The sequence below is a fragment of the Sturnus vulgaris genome, chromosome 3 (assembly GCF_052056855.1).
Source record: "Sturnus vulgaris isolate bStuVul1 chromosome 3, bStuVul1.hap1, whole genome shotgun sequence".
In the NCBI taxonomy this organism is placed as follows: domain Eukaryota; kingdom Metazoa; phylum Chordata; class Aves; order Passeriformes; family Sturnidae; genus Sturnus; species Sturnus vulgaris.
This window is the reverse complement of record NC_142245.1, coordinates 17,886,079-17,904,462: the sequence shown is the minus strand read 5'-3', so window position 1 is coordinate 17,904,462 and position 18,384 is coordinate 17,886,079. Positions and strand designations below refer to the sequence as shown.

The following is an 18,384-nucleotide window of genomic DNA, read 5'->3' as shown; positions in this document are numbered from 1 at the left end:
TTTCCAAGGTATTCTGTCTTTGGAGAATTTATTCCCCAAAGTTCTTACACTCGCTGAGACATTAAGTGCCATCACATTTTTAGTGTTTCCCGTGCCATAGCTTGTTTCTCAAATCCCCACTAGCTTCAGTAAACACTGACACCAAGTAATAACATTCAGTATGTGTGTTGCAATGTGTGCTATGTTACAGCTGGCCATGCTGTCTAAAACTGACTTGCAATTTAATTCCCAAGCAAGTAACCTCATATGGAAAATGCTGCTGTTGTGCAAACCTCTGTTTCCTGACAATAGCCAGTAAGGCTGCTTTCCTCCCTCAATTTTATATCCTGGAAATATTCTGTTTGTTACACTATCAGTAGCTCTAGCTAGCTTTCCAAAGGCAACTGCTCTGCAGAAGACCATCTGCATGTTGTATGCAACCTTTGGAACTGCCCTCCTGGTATGATTTCACTGAAGTCAACCCTGCAGATGGAGAACCTGGGAGCAGCCCACCAGCTGAATGCGACACACACAACATCCGGGGCTTTGCTCTGAGGATTAACTCCCTTTAAACATGCACTGCCTCTAACGGCATGCTAAAAGGAAAAATATACTTACCTTCTTCCCCATGGGGGAGCAAAGACACCCATCAGCTGGAAAGGGGAAAAAGGAACACTGCAGCACCTTAATTCAAGAGGCAAACTGGGGAGCGTGTCAGCCTATCTGATGAGAGTAAATTGAAATCCAAACACCATTAGAGCTGCTGCAGAATGCTTGGCATCACTTCACACAGCACCTCTGCACCATTCAATGACAAGGTGGTTTGAGATGGCTCAACAACCCTGCCTGGTATTTTCTGGGACCTATCACAGCCTAGGATTCCTTGTTGAAAGATATATACAACCTTCCACAGATCGTCCAAATGCAGCTGCTCAGTCGAAAGTCGTTGCCTCCTCACTTCAACATAATCAAAGCTGTACTCCCATCTCCTGGCAGCTGCTTGTGTCAAAGACCTGTGAATCACTTCTACAAGTAGAAAAAGTAATTAGTTTTCAAATTGTGTTTTATATAAAGTATCAACAGGGAAGGAGTGTGGGTGCTCTGGTGCAGTTTGTACGGTCCTTGCTCTTCAGTGACCGCCTGTATCTCTTCCTGCACCGCTGCCTCTGGATGCAGCTGGGAGAGAGAGGGCTTTGAGTTTTGGTCGGGATGCAAGAGTCGAACGCCACCTGCTCTCCCAGGCCTCACTACATGCATAACAAACAGGAAGGCAGATTTTGCTTTACTTGTGTATGGGCTTTTTGTTTCAGCTGGGGTGGGGAGGGAGCACTGGCATTCTCTGATTGTTCCAGGGAAGCTGAATCGGCTTACACGCTCTGCCCTCCTGGCCTTTCTTTCCATTCAGACCCATTCTGACCCAGAGAAGCAGCTCTTTCAACAGTCCCTTTGCCCACTCCTGCAGTTTCAACATGAGCTCTTCCTTGTTCGCACACCCCCCAGCTCTTGCAGTCATCAGGTGCCTGAGACTCTGAGTTTTCTTTTTTTTTTTTTTCTAAGAAAGTAAATTTCTAGGCTTCTGCCTTGCAGAGAACAGATTGAAAAATTATCAAGTGTGACTTATAAGCATAAAAACCAGGAAAACAATCAAGTAAGCCCAGCAGTTCCAAAAAACATGAAACTTCTGGTAGTTTTTAAGGCAATCCTCATTGTTTTCTGGGAGAGCTTGAGTTGGCAGTATTTGAAGAGTAAATGCATAGTTGAGGGAACTGCATTGGCCTTGATTCCTCATTCTGCTACAGGCATTGATCCCTGTCCTCTCCAATTCTGGGGGATCCCAAACCACCACAGAAACTATCAGAGCCATCCCAGCAGGGAGCACAGCCTGCTCTGATGCTCAGACGTCAGCCCAGCCCCTCTCCTCTGTCATAAAAACATCTGTATCCTGTCCACACTATGACATCCATCTTTCAGTAACACTCAAATTACAGCAAGCCACAAAAATGCTTACAAACCTGCCTGTTTCAGGTGCAACCCAGGATGTTCCCATGAATGGAAAAGGCCATTCCTATGGCCCCTGTCCTAAAGGGGCTGATGTTAAGAAGTCTGCCATCCTACACTATAGCACCTATTCTCTCCCTCTTTTGTGCCCTAACGTCCCAAGACATGGAGAAGAGGGGCTCAGGAGACAATGAAGGTAAATCTCAGCAAAAGAGGCTCCACTCATCACCAAGGAATGAGGATAAGGCTCAGTGTGTCTCAGCCAGGCAGAAAACACAGCGGGGAACAGTGAACTCGACTATGGCTCATCATACAGCAAACACGTGTGTTCCTTCCCCTCTGCGGGGAAACTCTGCAGCACGTTTTGGCTACAGCAAAGTGATTACCACCTATTTACTCATTTTCCTTTAATGAATCAGTTGAATGAGACCAGTGTGAATGTCAGGGGAGTGAAAGTCTGTCATTCAGCTGTCTGCAAACTCCGGCTTCTCTGAAGATTTCTAGATCAGATTTCAGGGCCTCAGGAGTTTGGGTTATTTTTCTAAATGAGGTTCGACATTGCATCTTCCGGGGAAGATGCCAGTTATCTACAAAACCTACAGCTCTTATTAATTTGATACCACAGGTTTCAGTCTGAATCACAGCAATGTGTGGTTGACCTCAGAATAGACTGAAGTACTTGCTCCATGGCATTAGACTTAAGGGTTGGCCAGCTCATGGGAGCTGGATTTATTTTTTAACACCAGAGCTCAACAAAAAACTAGGGGAGAGGACATGTTCAGGTTCAGGGCTGGACACAGCTAAGATCATGGGGCTGTGAAAGAAAACTTCGTAACATCTCATCTGGAGCCAAAGCAAAAGGAGGTGTTTCATTTCAAGTTACGAAAGTCCTACAAAACCTTTTCTCTTCTCTTCTTTCAATGTGTTTTAGTGGTGAGGTCAACTTTTAAGTTAAAAATGCCATTTTGAGTTGAATCTACATTTCAAATACTTGCAAAACATAAACAAACCATCCCCAAATGAAACAGTTCATTCTGAAAGTGTCAGAATGACATGCACTGCTATTTTTAACATCCCTCCTTCTTCCCCCACCTCTGTATTTTTTCTAGGCCAGAACTATTCAGAAAATGTGTTTGAATTTGTGAATCACTTTGACTCCCCCTCTCCCCTGACATCTGTTGGAAAATCTATTCTCTGCCAAAAAACTGTTCTTCCAGATCCAGCCAGCTCCTACAATCTCCTGTCCTGCCAGGGTTTGTCTGGACGGGTCTGAGGCTCTGACTGCCCTGGGGACACAGCTTGGATGGTCCAGAGGAAGAGCAGGCCAGGAGGGCAAACCTCAGCCTCTGTCCAGGCAGTGACAGGACTGAAAAAGCTCTGAGCCACCCTCTCTTGAGACTGGACAGGGAGTTGGGCTCCAACAGAGACGACCACACAGAAGGAGTTTCTCATCAGACTGTGGCGTCCAGATATGAGGGGAGTGCTTAGAGTTTTGGTTCTCTTGGAAAAATCTTGCATTCAAAGCCAGGCCCTTGAAGGTTAAGCGGATGAACCATAGCAGCTTGGAGCTGTCTCCTATCAAGGTTACAGAAAATATAGCTTTGGATTCAGTCAAGACATGAAAGCTCTGAGGCTTGCAATGCAATGTAGAGGTTTGATTCTTCATAACCTGGCAATTCATAGAACAATTTATGCCTTTGCAGTGCAAGTGTAAATGTTACTGCTCCCATTTGTGAGTGTTTTGCTCCTACCCTGAAACTTTTAGCAAGTGGAAAACTTGGATCTCTTTCAGTCCTCACATCCAACCTATCTGTAAGTCTTGCACATTTTTTCAGGATAGCATCCCTAACAGAGTCTTTCCAGCCTACACACCCAACTAAAATTCACCTTCTGGGCTCATCACATCATATTCCCATTTCTCATCTCAACAACCTTTGCTCTGCAAAGATCCATCAACCCATTGCTGAAAGATTGATTTCTGAATCTGTCATTTGGCCCTTCTGTGGCTCTCAGCCTCCCTACCTTGATTCCATCTCCTGAGGCACATCTCTAAGCTCCTTGGCTTTTCTTTTGAGACTGTGATTTATTCTATTCCCATCACTTCTTATTTCAGCGCTGAAAGGTCAACTCCTGCATATGCTCAAGCATGAGATCAGCCTATATTGAACAGGCTCCTCTGAGCTTTCTCCCTTCTGGGAAGGGTTCCCATCCACAAGAACAAACCTGGAATCTGGAACTGCCACCTGAGCCAACCAAATGCTCAAAAACCAAATACCAGAGTTGTTTGAGATGTACAATGCAGGGAAGACAATAACAGAGGTGGCTTTGTGCTACCTCTGCATTTCCTTCTCATTACCAGCCCAGCATCTGGTCAATGTTATTGTCACTAGTGACCACCTGGACTCCTCTGCTGCTTTCCTTGGCTCAGAAAAGCCATTCCAACAACACAGGGTAACATGAGAAAACAGAGACCTGAGGAGAGAGGCCAAGTCTTTTCTCCTCGAGATGAGACATAGATGAGGGGCTGCTAATGGAGGAGCTGAGATACAGTCTTGGCTTCAGACCGTTTGTTTTAACCTGCTGAGCAAGGTGGCTTCCACAAGAGTGAGACAACATCAGTTGCTCCCTCCTCTGAGAGAGTCTGGTTCCGTTTAGAGCTGCTTTTCTAAAAGCTTGTCCCAAATGTATGAACTTTACACAATTTTTTGTCCGTGATTGTACATCTTGCTCAAAAGCTGTGACACGCACTGTTTGTGTGTGAAGGTGGGAATGTGACATCCAGCACGGCGATTCTGTTTGCTTTGTAAAAAGATCAAGGTTAGTTCCCACTCTGCTAAAAGCACGGAAGGGAAACACGGGATTTGTCAAGCAGAGATAAACTGAATTGAGAACATTTTATACACAAATTCCTAGGAGAAGGTTAAAACAATGGAGCTGGGAGAGTACACTTGTCAAGGTTTATTCAAACAATCCTTTTTCACATATTCTTTTAAAATACAGCAGTAATGCAGGTGGATAGAGATAAGCCATAGAGATAAGATTCTGAAATCTCTTTCCTTTGTTTCCTTTGTGGCAGCCCGGGTCTCCACCCCAGCAAGACATTCCTCCTACGAACCCCAGGGTGGAGGGCTGTCAGCTCTAAGTAAATATGGCTCCAAGGAGAGAGATAATAATTAACGCCCTCTTTCTGAAGCTGCTTTGCAATTACATTTCCAAGTGCCTCCTACTCCTGTGACCACATGCCTCGTTTCCAAGGTGTATCTATTAATGGCAGCCCAAGACTACTTAGAGCTGCTGCCCAGGGGTGCAGCTGTGTGCCAGTCCCTGGCAAGGGCACGATGAAATGCTGGGACACAAAGGCCAACGCAGCAACGCCCATCTCTTCTCCTCCCACTTGGAGGCACTGCCCATCCCTTCCTCTGATGCCATAACAAGCACCGACCTGGGCTGTGCACACTTGCAGTTATCCCACACTCCATCTGCATCAGCACCCAGAGGTCGGAATACCACCCTGGGGCTATTCATGGTCTTTCTGTGTGGGTAACCAGGGCAGTACGAGGTGATGCTGAACTGGTCTCAATGCAGCTAAGATGATGCTGTACAGGCATGGATAAAAAAAAGGAATTTGGCTCCATTTCAGAGTTCAAAGAAATATTTGAACCTATGGGCACTGATTCAGGCTCATCTCTAATTATATCCCAAGTTCAGCCTCTTAAACCAGTTCTTTAGTCCTCAGTAAGGGTCACTTCGCAGTTATTATTACAGTTTCTTGCCAATCTGTTGTTGGATTTTCCAGTTGACATTATTAAGGGATTAAGTTGTTTGTCTCATCATCTTTTCTCTGTCCTGTTCAGTTCCTAAAACCAGACTTTAGTCAGACCAGAAAAGATAGGAGGAAAAAAAACAACCCAGCATTTTCAAGATATAATCATGGTTTTGGATTTGCCATTATTATTGTTTAAATTTATTACTTTGGATATGTAAACTTTGCTGACTCCTTTAATCTGGAATGTATTAAAGAAAGCATTAGGCATTACAACAAGTCATTGGATTACACTGCCCCGATTCAGCTACAGCTGTGGAAGAAATATATAACAGGAGATCCCAAGGAGTTATACATTTCAGGCTGAGCTCATCAATTGCCATAGAAAAGACAAAAACAAATGTAGCTGAGCCTGGAAAGAATGTTGCTAAAATTGGAGAAACATTTAATGTGAGTAGCCTAGGGGTGCAATAACTTTGCCTGTAATTTAACAAAACCCACCCACATAAAACATACCAAGAGAGATTACAGATTGGACTCTCTGATCTGCAGTCTGCCAAGAAAGCAAACCTGACTTCTTTCCCCTTCCTGCAGATGCAGGCATAAACGGTCCCTGCAGAGTGTTAAATATATATTACCCATAATAGCAACCATATTACATTTGGATACATTGCTAATTCTCCAACTGGCTGCTCTGTACCTTGCCTGCAGTGGGAGGATACCCCTGGATAACTCACGGAGCTTGCAGCTGCCAGCAGAGCAATTCCTATGGTCCACATGGTGAGAAGGAGCCTGCTCACCTCCCCCTCGCTCCCAGCCCTTCTTGGAGTCCTGCTCTCCTCTCTTCTGAGGGGTACGCCTGGGCTTGTACTTAAGTACCCCTTTAATGAAAGTGTTTGGAATGCCTTTAGCTCAATGGGATAAAAGCTATTCTTACACCTTCCCAAAAGGCAGGTCTGCAACCAACAAGGCTCAGTGGTGAGCTGAAGGCCAACCTCGGCTCCTGCCCTACTCCCAGGCGGCAGGGATCAAGAAACGAGAGAAAAACACCCAACCCTAAAACGCAGTTTCCAAAAAGCCTCCCTGCAGAACTTTCCATTTATATTTCCTTTCCTGTCTCCAAAGGCTCCGAGGCACTGTACCTGTGAACGGGCAACCCCTCCCAGAGGGACTGCATCTCTGGTTCATTAATTCAGCTTAAGGTTGGATTTACCACAAGATGTAACTGGATACATGCAGGAGCGAGCACGGCAAAAAACGATCAAGGACCAAACCTGCAGCATGCTCCTGCTGGCTTCAGCGGAGCTACAACAGCTTTTATCAGCGTTTTATCTGACCCTAACAAAAGGAGCGAATTGTTAGCAAAGGAAGAGGGTTCTTTGATTCTATCTTGCTGCAGATGAATTGCCCAAGCAAGGGCAAAGGGACAGGAAGCGAAGGGGGAGGAGAAGGAGCTGATGCTGAAGGTAGGTGCTGCCATTGCTTAGCCCTTGCTAAACAGCCCCTTCTGCAAATGCTGATGGGGTGCGAGGAAAGAGTTTTGTCATCTCCCTGCCATAGCCACTGGACCAAAATGTTGTGCTGGTTATTCCTGGTGTTGATACACCGGCCCTCATTCCGGCTGAAGGGAGTTTTGTGACAGCGAAGACTGCAGGCCCCATGAGACCTCTCTCAGCTTCGCACAGCACAGGAACCCTACTGTCCAAAATCCCAAGTACAAGACTTAAAGTCAAGGATGAAACCCTGGGGAAAACTCACATCAATTCAGCGAGGTCCGCGCCACAGCAATCCCAGGTGCCAACATCTCTGCAAATCAAGTGTGTGAAGCAAACAGTGAAGAGACAACCCGATTCTGTCCCTTGAATCGAACTCATTAAAATGTCTGTAGGCATGTCCAGAGCACGTCTATGTCTTCCACAGAGACGAGGGATGCTTTACTATCACTTAAAACCACAACAGTGCAGAATGCTAATGAAGTTCCTGTTGTGTTGAACTGATCAGATAATACTCTGTTACTGCTTACAAAAAGTAGTTGTAAGCGCTAAGCACTTGTTGTTTTACCCCCTAGCTCTCCTTCCAAAAGCAATCCTTGTGTTTTGACCAGTAATAAATCTTATATCTGAAAGAATAATTGAATTACTTCTACTGGCTGTCCCTTTTCCCATGTCATTAATGAAAAGAACTTTCTTTACTATAAAAAAAGGAAAAATCACTTCTTTCTTTTCATGGCTGAAATGTGTGAAAAGACTGAAATAAATATCGAGAGAGGCAAGAGTCTAGCATGAGTCTTAGCAGCCTGTAGCAGTTCCTGACTCCAATATTATCCATCTCTGAGAAATTAAGGTCAGAAACCACTCTGTAAACACAACCTGTGTCTGACAGCAACAATGAGGATCTCTAGAGGCACACAGCTGTGACAGCAGCTCTGGGCTGAACTCCCACCGTGCCTGGGCAAAAAAGGAGCTGCAGCCTACATTTTCCAATGGCTTCCACCAATTCTGAGTGCATTCACAGTGCATGCACCCAGACTGAAATTGGCAGCTGGAGGTCCCAGACTCCTGAATGTAGCGGTACCAATCCACGCTGAAAGGCACTGCCGGATGATCGTCCTGTTACAGAGCAAGTTGAATTTTGCTGCCTAAACACTGATTTAAAAGCCAATCACAGGCACTTGCTTTTGAGGCTGGTAGACCTCAGACTGAATCAGCTTCCTGAACTACTTGGAGCCATTGTGCAGGCTATGCATGACCTGGGTTTTTATGTGCAGGAATAAAAATGGAATTCCAATAAATTTTATAGAAGACATTCAGAAACAGATTCCTCTGTCTCAAAGCAAACTCTTGGGCTAGTTGTCAAGATCCCATCAGAGAGAGATAAAAAAAAAAGCTACGTTAGGAGAACCTCAGGATGCCTGAGGAGACACCCAGCAAGGCTAAGCAGGATGAATGCCAGAAAAGGCTCATTTCAAGTGACACAGCATGTGTGGAAGCCAGCATTCCCCAAAAAAGTTACATTTAAGAAAAAGGATTAGGCTGCAAAGTTACTCAGTGATTTGAAAACGTTAACATTTCGTTTTCACTGTCTGTTAAATATTAACATATCTTTCTTAGAAAGCTTGGCTGGACTTCATTGGAAGAAAGCAGGTCAAATTTACTGCACAAATTTACGTACTGGTATAAACAAAATAATCTCTAACCATTACAGAAGACTAATCTTAGTTGAAGTGACATTTAATGTCATACACAGATGCCATTATTTCTGTAGTGAGCTAGAACAGAATTACATGTAAAGAAAACATTAGCTCAGCAGTGGCTTTTAGCCATCACATGGCACGTAAGAGCTCAGTGCTGCACTAATATTTTCTTCACATGCAAATCTGTCCTAACACATTATAGAAATAAAATGGAAAACATGAGACAGGTGCTGACTACAGTTTGGGTTTTGTCACTGCAAGCCACTAAAAAGGTGAAGATAAAACTCTGAAGTTTCCACTGATCCATGAAGTTCACTCTGCGGACATTCAGTTTTCCATCCAAAGGATCCAAACAGGCAAGCTCCTGACATGCTGCAATTCCCACCAGAAGAGGTGTAAATCTGGCTCTTTCTGGAGCTGAGGACCCTAAGGATGATAAGCCTAATGTTTGTTCTTCCTGCACCTCAGAAATACGGGGGGGGGCCCGGGGTATTTTGCCACTTCAATGGATGCTTTCAGCATGATAATTTTTTGAGAAACAAAATATGCAAGAGACAGCAGCTGTGGTAGCAAGTAAGTCCCTTTCTGAAAAAGATCTGCTATGTGCCATGTAATTCCTGCCCTGTCAATCATGGAGAATGTGTGCAGAGAAGAAACCCTTTCCAATGAGCTTAAAAAGTGCTGATGAAAACAGACTTGAAGCAGCACCGTAAGTCTCTCATTGGGTTATGGCAGCATTGTCACTTAGCCTCCGTGGGTGGGAGCCCATAGAAAAGCTGCTTATTCCCTGAGAAGGTCACGTGAGCAGGCAGAGGATTAGCTATGGAATAGGGAGTGATGCTTTGTGAAGTCCCTGTAGTGCACAGCCTCCATCCACAAAGAGCCTGAAGCTCTGTGCAGTCCGCCAAGCACCAGGGTGTCCTCATCTCATGCCAGCAGGTCGAACATGCCATGCTGTCAGGTCTGCTGAGCACAGTGTTCTGAAAGGGCAAACACAGAGGTGCCCACCTCATTCCCTTCTCCCCTCTAGTCCTCCCACAGCAGAGAGACTCCATCCTTTGGCAGCTTACCAGCTGTGCTAAGCATCTTCCCTTTCAATGATGTGCATTACTAAAAGAACAGTTCCTTTTCTGAGTAAGCCAGTAGGGCCCTAATACACCAGACATTATATTGATGCTAAATCAGAGATACCACTCACAAGCTCAGAAGTTTAGGAGCTTTTAAGACAAACACAGTGGGAGTAAGGAGTAAAATACATAAACACAGTTGGAATAAAGCTATATATTCCCAGGGCTTGCATGTATCACCATAGCCACGTGGTCATGGTTTCTGTTATATGGAAACTTCTCGATCACAGTGACAGCTTGGAAAGGGAATGAAAGCATATTTAATTTGATTGATTTTTATAGGAACAAATCAGGACTCCTGCTGTCATCTTATGCCTTGAAACATCTCAAAGAGAAATAAGCAAAGGTCCCAGAGGCCCTTGGCTGACACTAGCCCTATCTAAACTTGGCTCATTTCAGGACTGCATTAACAGCCATTGTGAGTCAAACAAATAAATCAATTAAAAGAATACCTGTCATCAGTACTGCCGTTAGCTTCTTCCAAAAGTTATTGCCATTTTGCACAGGTTAATGGAAGTCTCTTATTCTGAGAAATCTACTCAGCCTGCTGAAAGGAGCAGAAGTTTCACAGTGTACCAAGTCCTTTGATTACTATTCTGCTGTACATCCCTGTGTTTCCACAGCAGCTGTGGGAAAGCCAGGAAGAGGAACACTGCAGTGTCTTGCACTGTTTTGCCAGGAAGGGGTTCTTTCCCCCCCTGACGTGCCATTTTTCTATAGTACATGCTTGCTTGCACAATTTCTGCCTTTCCCCCCACTTGTCTTTTGCTTTGTCTCCAGTTGTGGAGAAGTTGACAAACTAGGGAATTTAGGTCAACGACAAGAACTCACTAATGATCAGCTTTGGAATATCTTTTGCTTAAAGTCACCCCAGGACATTGGTGCAGCTAGTTTCCAAGAGTGGAACAAATCTCCTGCTGCAGAGTACATCGTGGTTATCAGCTCCCCCTTGGGAAGAGCCAAGAGAGCCCCCAGAATGTCAAAACGCATACACTGCTATTTTTCCAGTCAGGAAGCCAGTGGGAGTCACAGCTAGAATGTATCTTATTTTAGGTGTGAAATCTCCTCAGGAGATTGGGCTGCCATTTCAGGCTACCCGTGCCACTCAGAACCTGAGACAAAGGAGCATCTTCTCACTTCCCTACACGCCCAACCTGCGTGATCAGCCAGGAAAGGAGAAATTCTCCCCCTCAGCATGAGACAGTGATGGAGGCAGGTGCCTTCCAACAGTCGCTGCATCCTCCTGCCTCAGGTGGTGGCTGAGCAGAGGCATCAGTTCCCTCCCCAAACCGCCCGTGTTGGTCACAGGGGGTGTGCAGAGAGTGCTCCCCTGCGGCATTTCCAAACCACAGTGTCCCCATGCCAACACACTGCCTGGACAGCCCGTCCCTCCTACACAGCCCGAGAAGTGTCTCTGAAACCTTACAAGCATCAATAAACAAGCGTGGGGTTTCTCCGGCAGCAGCCCACTGCCTGGGGAAAGCCACAGCTGCAAAAACCCTTACGTGGAAGTTTACTCAGACCTTAAGTGGATTTGCAATTAAACAGCAAAACGTCACGTTGCTCTTACTGTCACTGCACTTCACAACTCTGCAACCACCACGGCAATGTTCCCCGGTGCTGTGCAGCCCACCGAGCACCAGGGCACTCCAGGGACAGGGAAAGCACTGAGCAAACTGTTTCAATAAACAGAGGCAGAGCCCATTTCAGTCACAGAGCTGCTCCAGGTCACGGAGTCCAAAAATGTGGCCACAATACCTCCCTCCCTTTCACTTGGCAACATCATTTTCTTACTGGCCAATTTTCAGGCCTGAACACAAACCAAGTTTCCTACCTGCAGTACAAATGGAGGATGAGTCCATGGGGCCGGAGGGATCTGCCTGTTTCCCCGGGATGTCAGGAGGAACTACAATAGACAGCCGGACATCCCTAACAGATTTGCTAAGGCAGACAGCCTCCAAAAAGGAAGGGCAGGAGCAGGCCTGCTGTTTATCAAATCTGTAAACATGCTATGTGAGATGTGCAGCACAGAGTGTATCTGCAGCAAGAACTGCTTTCCTGCTGCTCGTCATTACCTCTCCTCCAGGTACAACAGCCTCCCCTGTGCCAGCAGCACCCACCCAGTGCACACAGGCAGGGCTCTCTGCCTGCCCTGCCTTTATCTGCTCAACCCAGAGGCACCCAGAGGCACCTTGTTGGTTTCTCTCGGCTGAGGTCTCCCAGGATTTGACTAAAAGCATGAGTTGTGGAGAGAGCTTCTCACACATTCACCCTTATTACACAACTCATTTCCAGACCGTGTGCGTTGTTGAAAGGAAATAGTGAGCTCATGAAAACAAATGAGTGTGCAACCTGACACTGCTTCAGTAGCTGTCTTCTGCTGTCGTTACGGATTTACAAGATACTGCCAACCAGTACACAAAGCTGGGTGTTATTTATACGAAATCAATTTTGAATTACTGGGCATTCGCACACGATCCTGCTGAGAAGTTGACTATAACCTGCCAAAGTCAGTGATCAGCCCTGCGTGGGACCTGTGGAGCCCAGTGGAAAGTATCATTGTAAATTAGCCTGGCTGCTCCTGCTGAGACTCCAGCACTGAAACACAAAATCAAGAGCACCTCCTTAGGCTGCCTGACACATTTTGGACCAGATCTTCATCTGTTTAGCCTGAGTAGTCCCATGGAGCCCAGCAGTTACTCTGATCTTCGACCTGATCTGAGCTCGCTCTCATCCAGACCTTTTAGCAATACAAATGAGCCTCGCTGATTTGTATTGCTAAAATACACAGCTCACTGTTGAGCCACCGGCCTGGCTGAGCTCACTGGAGGCCATAGGAGGTTGTGCAGTCAGCCTGAGGCTCCAGGAAGCTTTCCACAGGAGCATCAGGCATACTTTTGCCCATCAATGAACTGTTTTCAGCAGCAAATCAGTGGGATCTGGCACTAGGAACAGTCATTAGGACAGAGAATGGAGCAGAGATTACTACAGCTCATGCACATAAAACCAGCAGAATTTAATCAGCAGAGGGATTGTAGCAGCTCCCAAAGGGAACAAGCTGATTCATCAGCTTGAGAGCCCCAAAACACAAAACTGTCTACAAACATGATGAACTACAGACTCATAACTTCATGAACTGATTTTACTCAGCTGTTGCTCCATCCTGAGCAGAACTAAGCCTGGATTCTTGGACTAGGACAAAAGGTGTACAAAAGAAAAGATACTTATTTCAGGCTGCTGAGTGTTTTACAAACCACAGTCTCAGTTCTTCCAAGTTCGATGCCTTCACTTAGATGTTTCCCTGCACTAGTTTTCCTTGTGTCATTGAGTTTAGCAGGAGTTTCACTACCATGTATGTACAGGAAGTTAAACATAGTGAAACACATAATTGAAAGTTGACGGGCCTTTATTAAACTCTTGAAACTAAGGAGCCACTGGATTGTCCTGCAAGTTTCAAGGTTTGTCAGTGGGAGACTCCAGTGCTGGGCTCAAATCAATGTAATGTCTCAGAGCTGTATGATAGCAGAGACCATGTGCTGGTTGGAGAACCTCGTGATGGGTGCCCTGCACTGGGCTAAAGTGGTTCAAAGCCCTCTGGATAACTGGTGTGACAGCTCAGAGCAAAGCACGCTCTGTGTGATGCACTCAGACATGCAATGAACTCCCCTAGTGACACAACAAATCCCATGACTGTCTCATGCCTTTGGAGAAAGCCTCAGAGCTCTCGTCTCTGAGGAGACCTTTTTTCCCTAAGGGTAACACAACACTAATGATTTCTCTCGCCTAAAGCCTCACAACCAGCTCCACAACAAAGATCCTGAAAAAAATGAACTTAATATAAATACCTAATAAAAATATGCTTACCTAAAATATAAGATAGCCCACAAGCAAGAAGTTTTTTTCAAAAGGGGAATTACCAGAAATTCCAGAGCATTTTGTTTCTGTATGAAAAACACAGAGACGCTATGGTGATGGGCATCACTGTAAACCTGAACAGACAGTTGGCCCACACAGTTTCAACTCCAGGGAGGAAATAAATTCTCCCCCAGGCTCATGTAAACCATGGGAAACCTCCAGCACCTAGGGAAGCAGTGCTGAAGAAAAACTGAAGCTCATAACCACATGTCAGCAGAAGGCTGCAGTCCATGGATGTATTTTAAGCATGCTGGCAGGCAGCTTTGCAGCACCAGGGAAGCTCTGCAAGGAATGTGCACAATGAAATAGGTACCACTACTCTCTCATGCAAGGATTTTCCAACTAGGAACCCCTCTTCCAAGTCTGTCTTCCAAGTCTTCCAAGTTTTCATGTGAGGGAAAGCAAGCACCACTGAGCAAGTGTTAAGTTTCTCTGCAGAACTCTGCTGCACCAGACCTCTGCCCTCGTGCTGCAGCTGTGCCTTGGAGCGGGGATGCCACCACCCTTCACCCAACCTCCCCAGGGCTGGTGCAAGACTCACCACTCGGGGCTTCTGCTGGTCCAGGGTCTGCAGGAAGGCAGGGGTCTGGTCCAGGGTGCGCTCGGGGTCACTGGAGATGTCCTCCTCAGACTCCTCCCAGGACGAGGAGAAGCCAGTGGAAGACGCTGAGGATGATGAGAGCTTCCGGACAGGCAGGCTGCCAGGGGGCACGGCGCCTGCCTCCTCCTCCGGGCCCCCCAGGTCTGTGACAATGACGGCAGGGATGCTTCCACCGATGGCTGGGTGCTGGCCCTTAAGTCCCGTGTGGGCCACCACCACCTCCTCTTGCCGTGGTGCAGGCCCTGAGTGCTCCAGGGGGCTGCTGCTCTCTGCCAGCTCCACCATGGTCACTGGCCTCCCGGAGGGCTCTGCAGTGCTCAGACAAACTTGCACCCCACCAGCATCGGGGGCCTCGCTCTCCCTGTGGGGTCGCGGCCGGGGTCCAGTTCCAAGTCCCAGCACTGGTGCCGTGTGGCTGGCCGGACAGGGCCGGGCTAGCCGGGGGCTCCGGGGTGGCTGGGCAGCAGAGCTGTGTGCCTGGATGTGTGCCTCGAAGAGCCCCACTTTCTGGTTCACCTGCACGTTGTGCAGCTCCCGCTGAAGCTGCCGTGCCATGGGCGGTCCTGGCTGTCCCTCCTCGCCTCGGCTGCCCCGCCGCCCTCCAGGGCTGCCTGGCTGCCGCAGGGGCTCCTCAGGTGGTGGGAAGAGGAAAGCGGGGCCACAGCGCGGGGAGCGGGGCGGCACCGAGGCCGGGCTGAAGACAGGGAGCGAGCGGCAGCTGCCAGGCGTCTCCGGACCCTTGGGCAGCACTTGTCCGGGAGGAGGCGGCGTCTTGCTCCCGCCGCTGGTCACCTCGCTGTTGCTATTCATCATCACCAAGCTATTGAGCGCATAGCAATACACGGCCATAGTAGTCAGCCGGGGAGCACAGGGGGGCCGTCGCCACTGCCGCCTCGGCGCTCAGGCTCTGCGGGGCTGCCCAGGGTCTCTCCACGACGAGAGCAGCAGCATCGCCAGCAGGAAGAAGGGGAGCTGGGCTGGCCCTAGCCCGCAGCTCCATAAAACGGGAGAGCTGAGGAGAGAGAAGCAGTGAGAGTAGTTCTGTGCCCTCCCTTAGCTCACCATCCAGCTGGGCATACAGCGCGCCAGACTCTTCCTTTCCTGTGTGCCCCTCCCACCCGCACGCATCCCCAGTGTGGCACCCCTGGGGACACGGGCCAGCCTTGTCATCAGAAGGATCTAAGTGAGGGGGGAAGTCATGTTTGGGACTGTTTCCCCTGTCCCCTGGCTTCCCTGCCCCTTCTCCATGTTGCCCGTCGACTCAGCGGCAGCAGTGTCTGAGAGGACACACAACCAGCAGCCATTCCCATAACAGAATAAGAGAATTATTGTCAACTGATGTGAACTGAAAGCTGTCAGCTTTCAAGTGTTTGCCCTAAAAACTGACATTTTCTAAAGGAAGATAAAAAACTCCAAACAACTTACATTTGTCACACTCAAGTCTGTCACCTACAGCAAGACCAAGTCTCGGGAATGGATTTCTATTGTATGAGACACAGGAAGACTCCCTGCTTGCACAGTTTTGTATGATACAGGGCCACGTCCCAAGTTAGTCCCCTAACCCACCACGTGCAACAACACGGCTTTGCACATCTTCATGAATGCCCTGGCTAAATATGCCTCCCCTGTGCTCATCTGCTCTCCGGGACACTGAATGCTGCAATTGCCTCCAAGTCAGTCCAGACTCCACATGCAGAGATGTGCAGTGCTGTTTGTTCTGGCGAGTGTGTGACTGTGTATGCACGTGAGAGAGGCTCTGCTTTCAGAGGTAGCTCGCTGTGCCCCTGTGTGCTTCGGTGTGCCTTCCGTCATCTTCTGCTTGCTCCATGGGCACTGGAAGTTGCAGTCCCCATGCCATGCCGGGGCATGGGAACTCCTGAGATCTGCACAAACACACTGCCCACATGACAGCACAAACTTGTTTACACACAGTGCGCTAACTCTGGCTATGGGTGTACATGACTCCAGAAGCACTCGTGTGTGATGCTATCAGCGGTATCCCTGTCCGTCCCCCTGAGAGGCTCCTGGCAGGTAAATGCCCACAAGTCCAAGCGCAGTCCCAACTGACAGTGTGACCAAAGAGCTTCTCGTCGCTCCAGGCACTGCTTGGAGGCAGTACGAAGCTCAACAGAGCCCAGGCAGCCACTCTTTGCAGGAATCCCCGCCACAGCAAAGCTACCAGCACTTCGGCTCTGGTACGAAAGCGAGCATCGGCACAAGGTGCTCGGCCAGACTCTGGGTATGGGACAGCCCGCTCGGCCCCGGGGCAGCACCCTGCTCCCATACCCGTCCCCAGCTCGTTCCTTCCTCCCCGCGGGTGCCCCCGCGGCGCGGCTGCCGGGGATCCCCCGGCGGAGGGGCGGCCGCGATCCCCCCACGCCGCCGCTTACCTGGGGTCGGGATCCGCGCCCGCTCTCAGTGCGCGCCGCCCGGCAGCGCCTGCCGGCGGACGCGGGGCTCTGCCGAAACCATCGCCGCGGGGCTGTCGGGACTCCCGCTCCCTCCGCGGCTCCGAGCGCCTCTCTTCGCCCCGGGGCGGGCCGTCCGCGCCGGGCTCTGCCCCTCCGCGCCTCGGCGGCCAAGGCTGCGCGGGCGGCTCTGCGCTCCGGGCGGCTCCGCGCAGCTCCGCGCCGCGGCCCCGGCGCCCGCTCCTGGTGCGTCTGGAAAGGCGGAAAGAGCAGGAGGAGGAGGAGGAGGAGAGGGAGAGGAGCGGCGAGGAGGAGGAGGAGGAGGACAGCGGAGGGAGGGGGTAGGAGAGCAGGAAGGAAGTTGTGAGCCTGTCTGGGGTTGAACTCAGCGGAACAAGTTTTTTTTTTTTTTTTTCTCGCTCGGCTCAGGCTGGAGGGAAACACTGAAAAAAAAAAGTTTCCATTGTTAACTAAGAAAAAAAACAAAAAAAACCCCAAAAACAAAAAAAAACCCACCGTCGCCGTGCTTTGGTGGCTGGGCTGTGGGTTCAAGACACACGAGGTATTTTCCACCTGCGGCCGCGGCGTGCGGTGCGGGGCCCGGCAGAGCCCCCGGTCAGCCCCGGCACCGCCCGCCCGGGGGGGGCATCCCCCGCCTCGCCTCTGCATCCCGGCCTCTGCCGGCCGCTCCAGGGCTCCCCGCGGCACAGCGATCAAGGCATAGGGTGGTGCCGGCAGCGCCAGCAGCGCCCAGCTGAAGGCCACCCTCCTCCCCACGCACCCTGCTCGAAGGCACCGAATAACCCAGCCATTTCCCCCTGTATCCCCCTTCCCCAGGCACCACGGCTCAGTCCTGCTGCTTCTCAGCGTCTTGGTCATTCACACGAGCCCAAGGCTGGCGCAAGCCTTCCCTGCCAGGTTGCGTGGCTTTGGGTGAGCACATCCCAAGGGAGGTAGGATGACCCCCACATTTCTGTAGAGGATCGATGACACTTTGACTTGCTGTGATGTTGCCCCAGGTTTAGGTAGGGCTGCAGCTAAATCGTTCAGGACATTGTCCATCCTTTTTGATTCAATGAGGGACACAGCACTTTCTCAGCTCCTGCAGCCCCCAGGCTTGGGTCCTGCTTGGCACGAGAAGCAGGCTCTTGGCTGTGATACAGCTTGAGTTCTGTATCAAGATAACTCATTGGAAATAGTTGTCTGTACGTCAGCACTTTAGGAGGGCAGGCTCTCCGATTCACTCTCAAAGCAGTAGTCAAGGTCAAATCCAGATGGCAGTTTTGGGATTGGTCTGGATTGGCCAAAGGAAAAAAAAAAAAAGAAAAAAGAACAGCAATTTGCCTCTGCTAGGATTTCACAGCTAGGAATTTCCCCTAGAGAGGGAAATTGATGTCACA

At 49.0% G+C, this 18,384-nt stretch overlaps 1 protein-coding gene across 1 annotated transcript in view; it reads right to left on the bottom strand.

Annotated features, from left to right (window-relative positions):
* Window positions 1-17,129, bottom strand: part of ITPKB (inositol-trisphosphate 3-kinase B) — a 67,044-nt gene extending 49,915 nt beyond the window's left edge. The window contains exons 1-2 of the mRNA XM_014877436.2: window positions 16,967-17,129; window positions 14,517-15,588 (exon numbers count right to left, since the gene is read on the bottom strand). Coding sequence (XP_014732922.1) covers window positions 14,517-15,425 — 909 coding nt within the window. The 5' untranslated portion in view covers window positions 15,426-15,588; window positions 16,967-17,129. The remainder of the gene's footprint in view (window positions 1-14,516; window positions 15,589-16,966) is intronic.
* Between the last annotated feature and the right edge of the window lie 1,255 nt (window positions 17,130-18,384).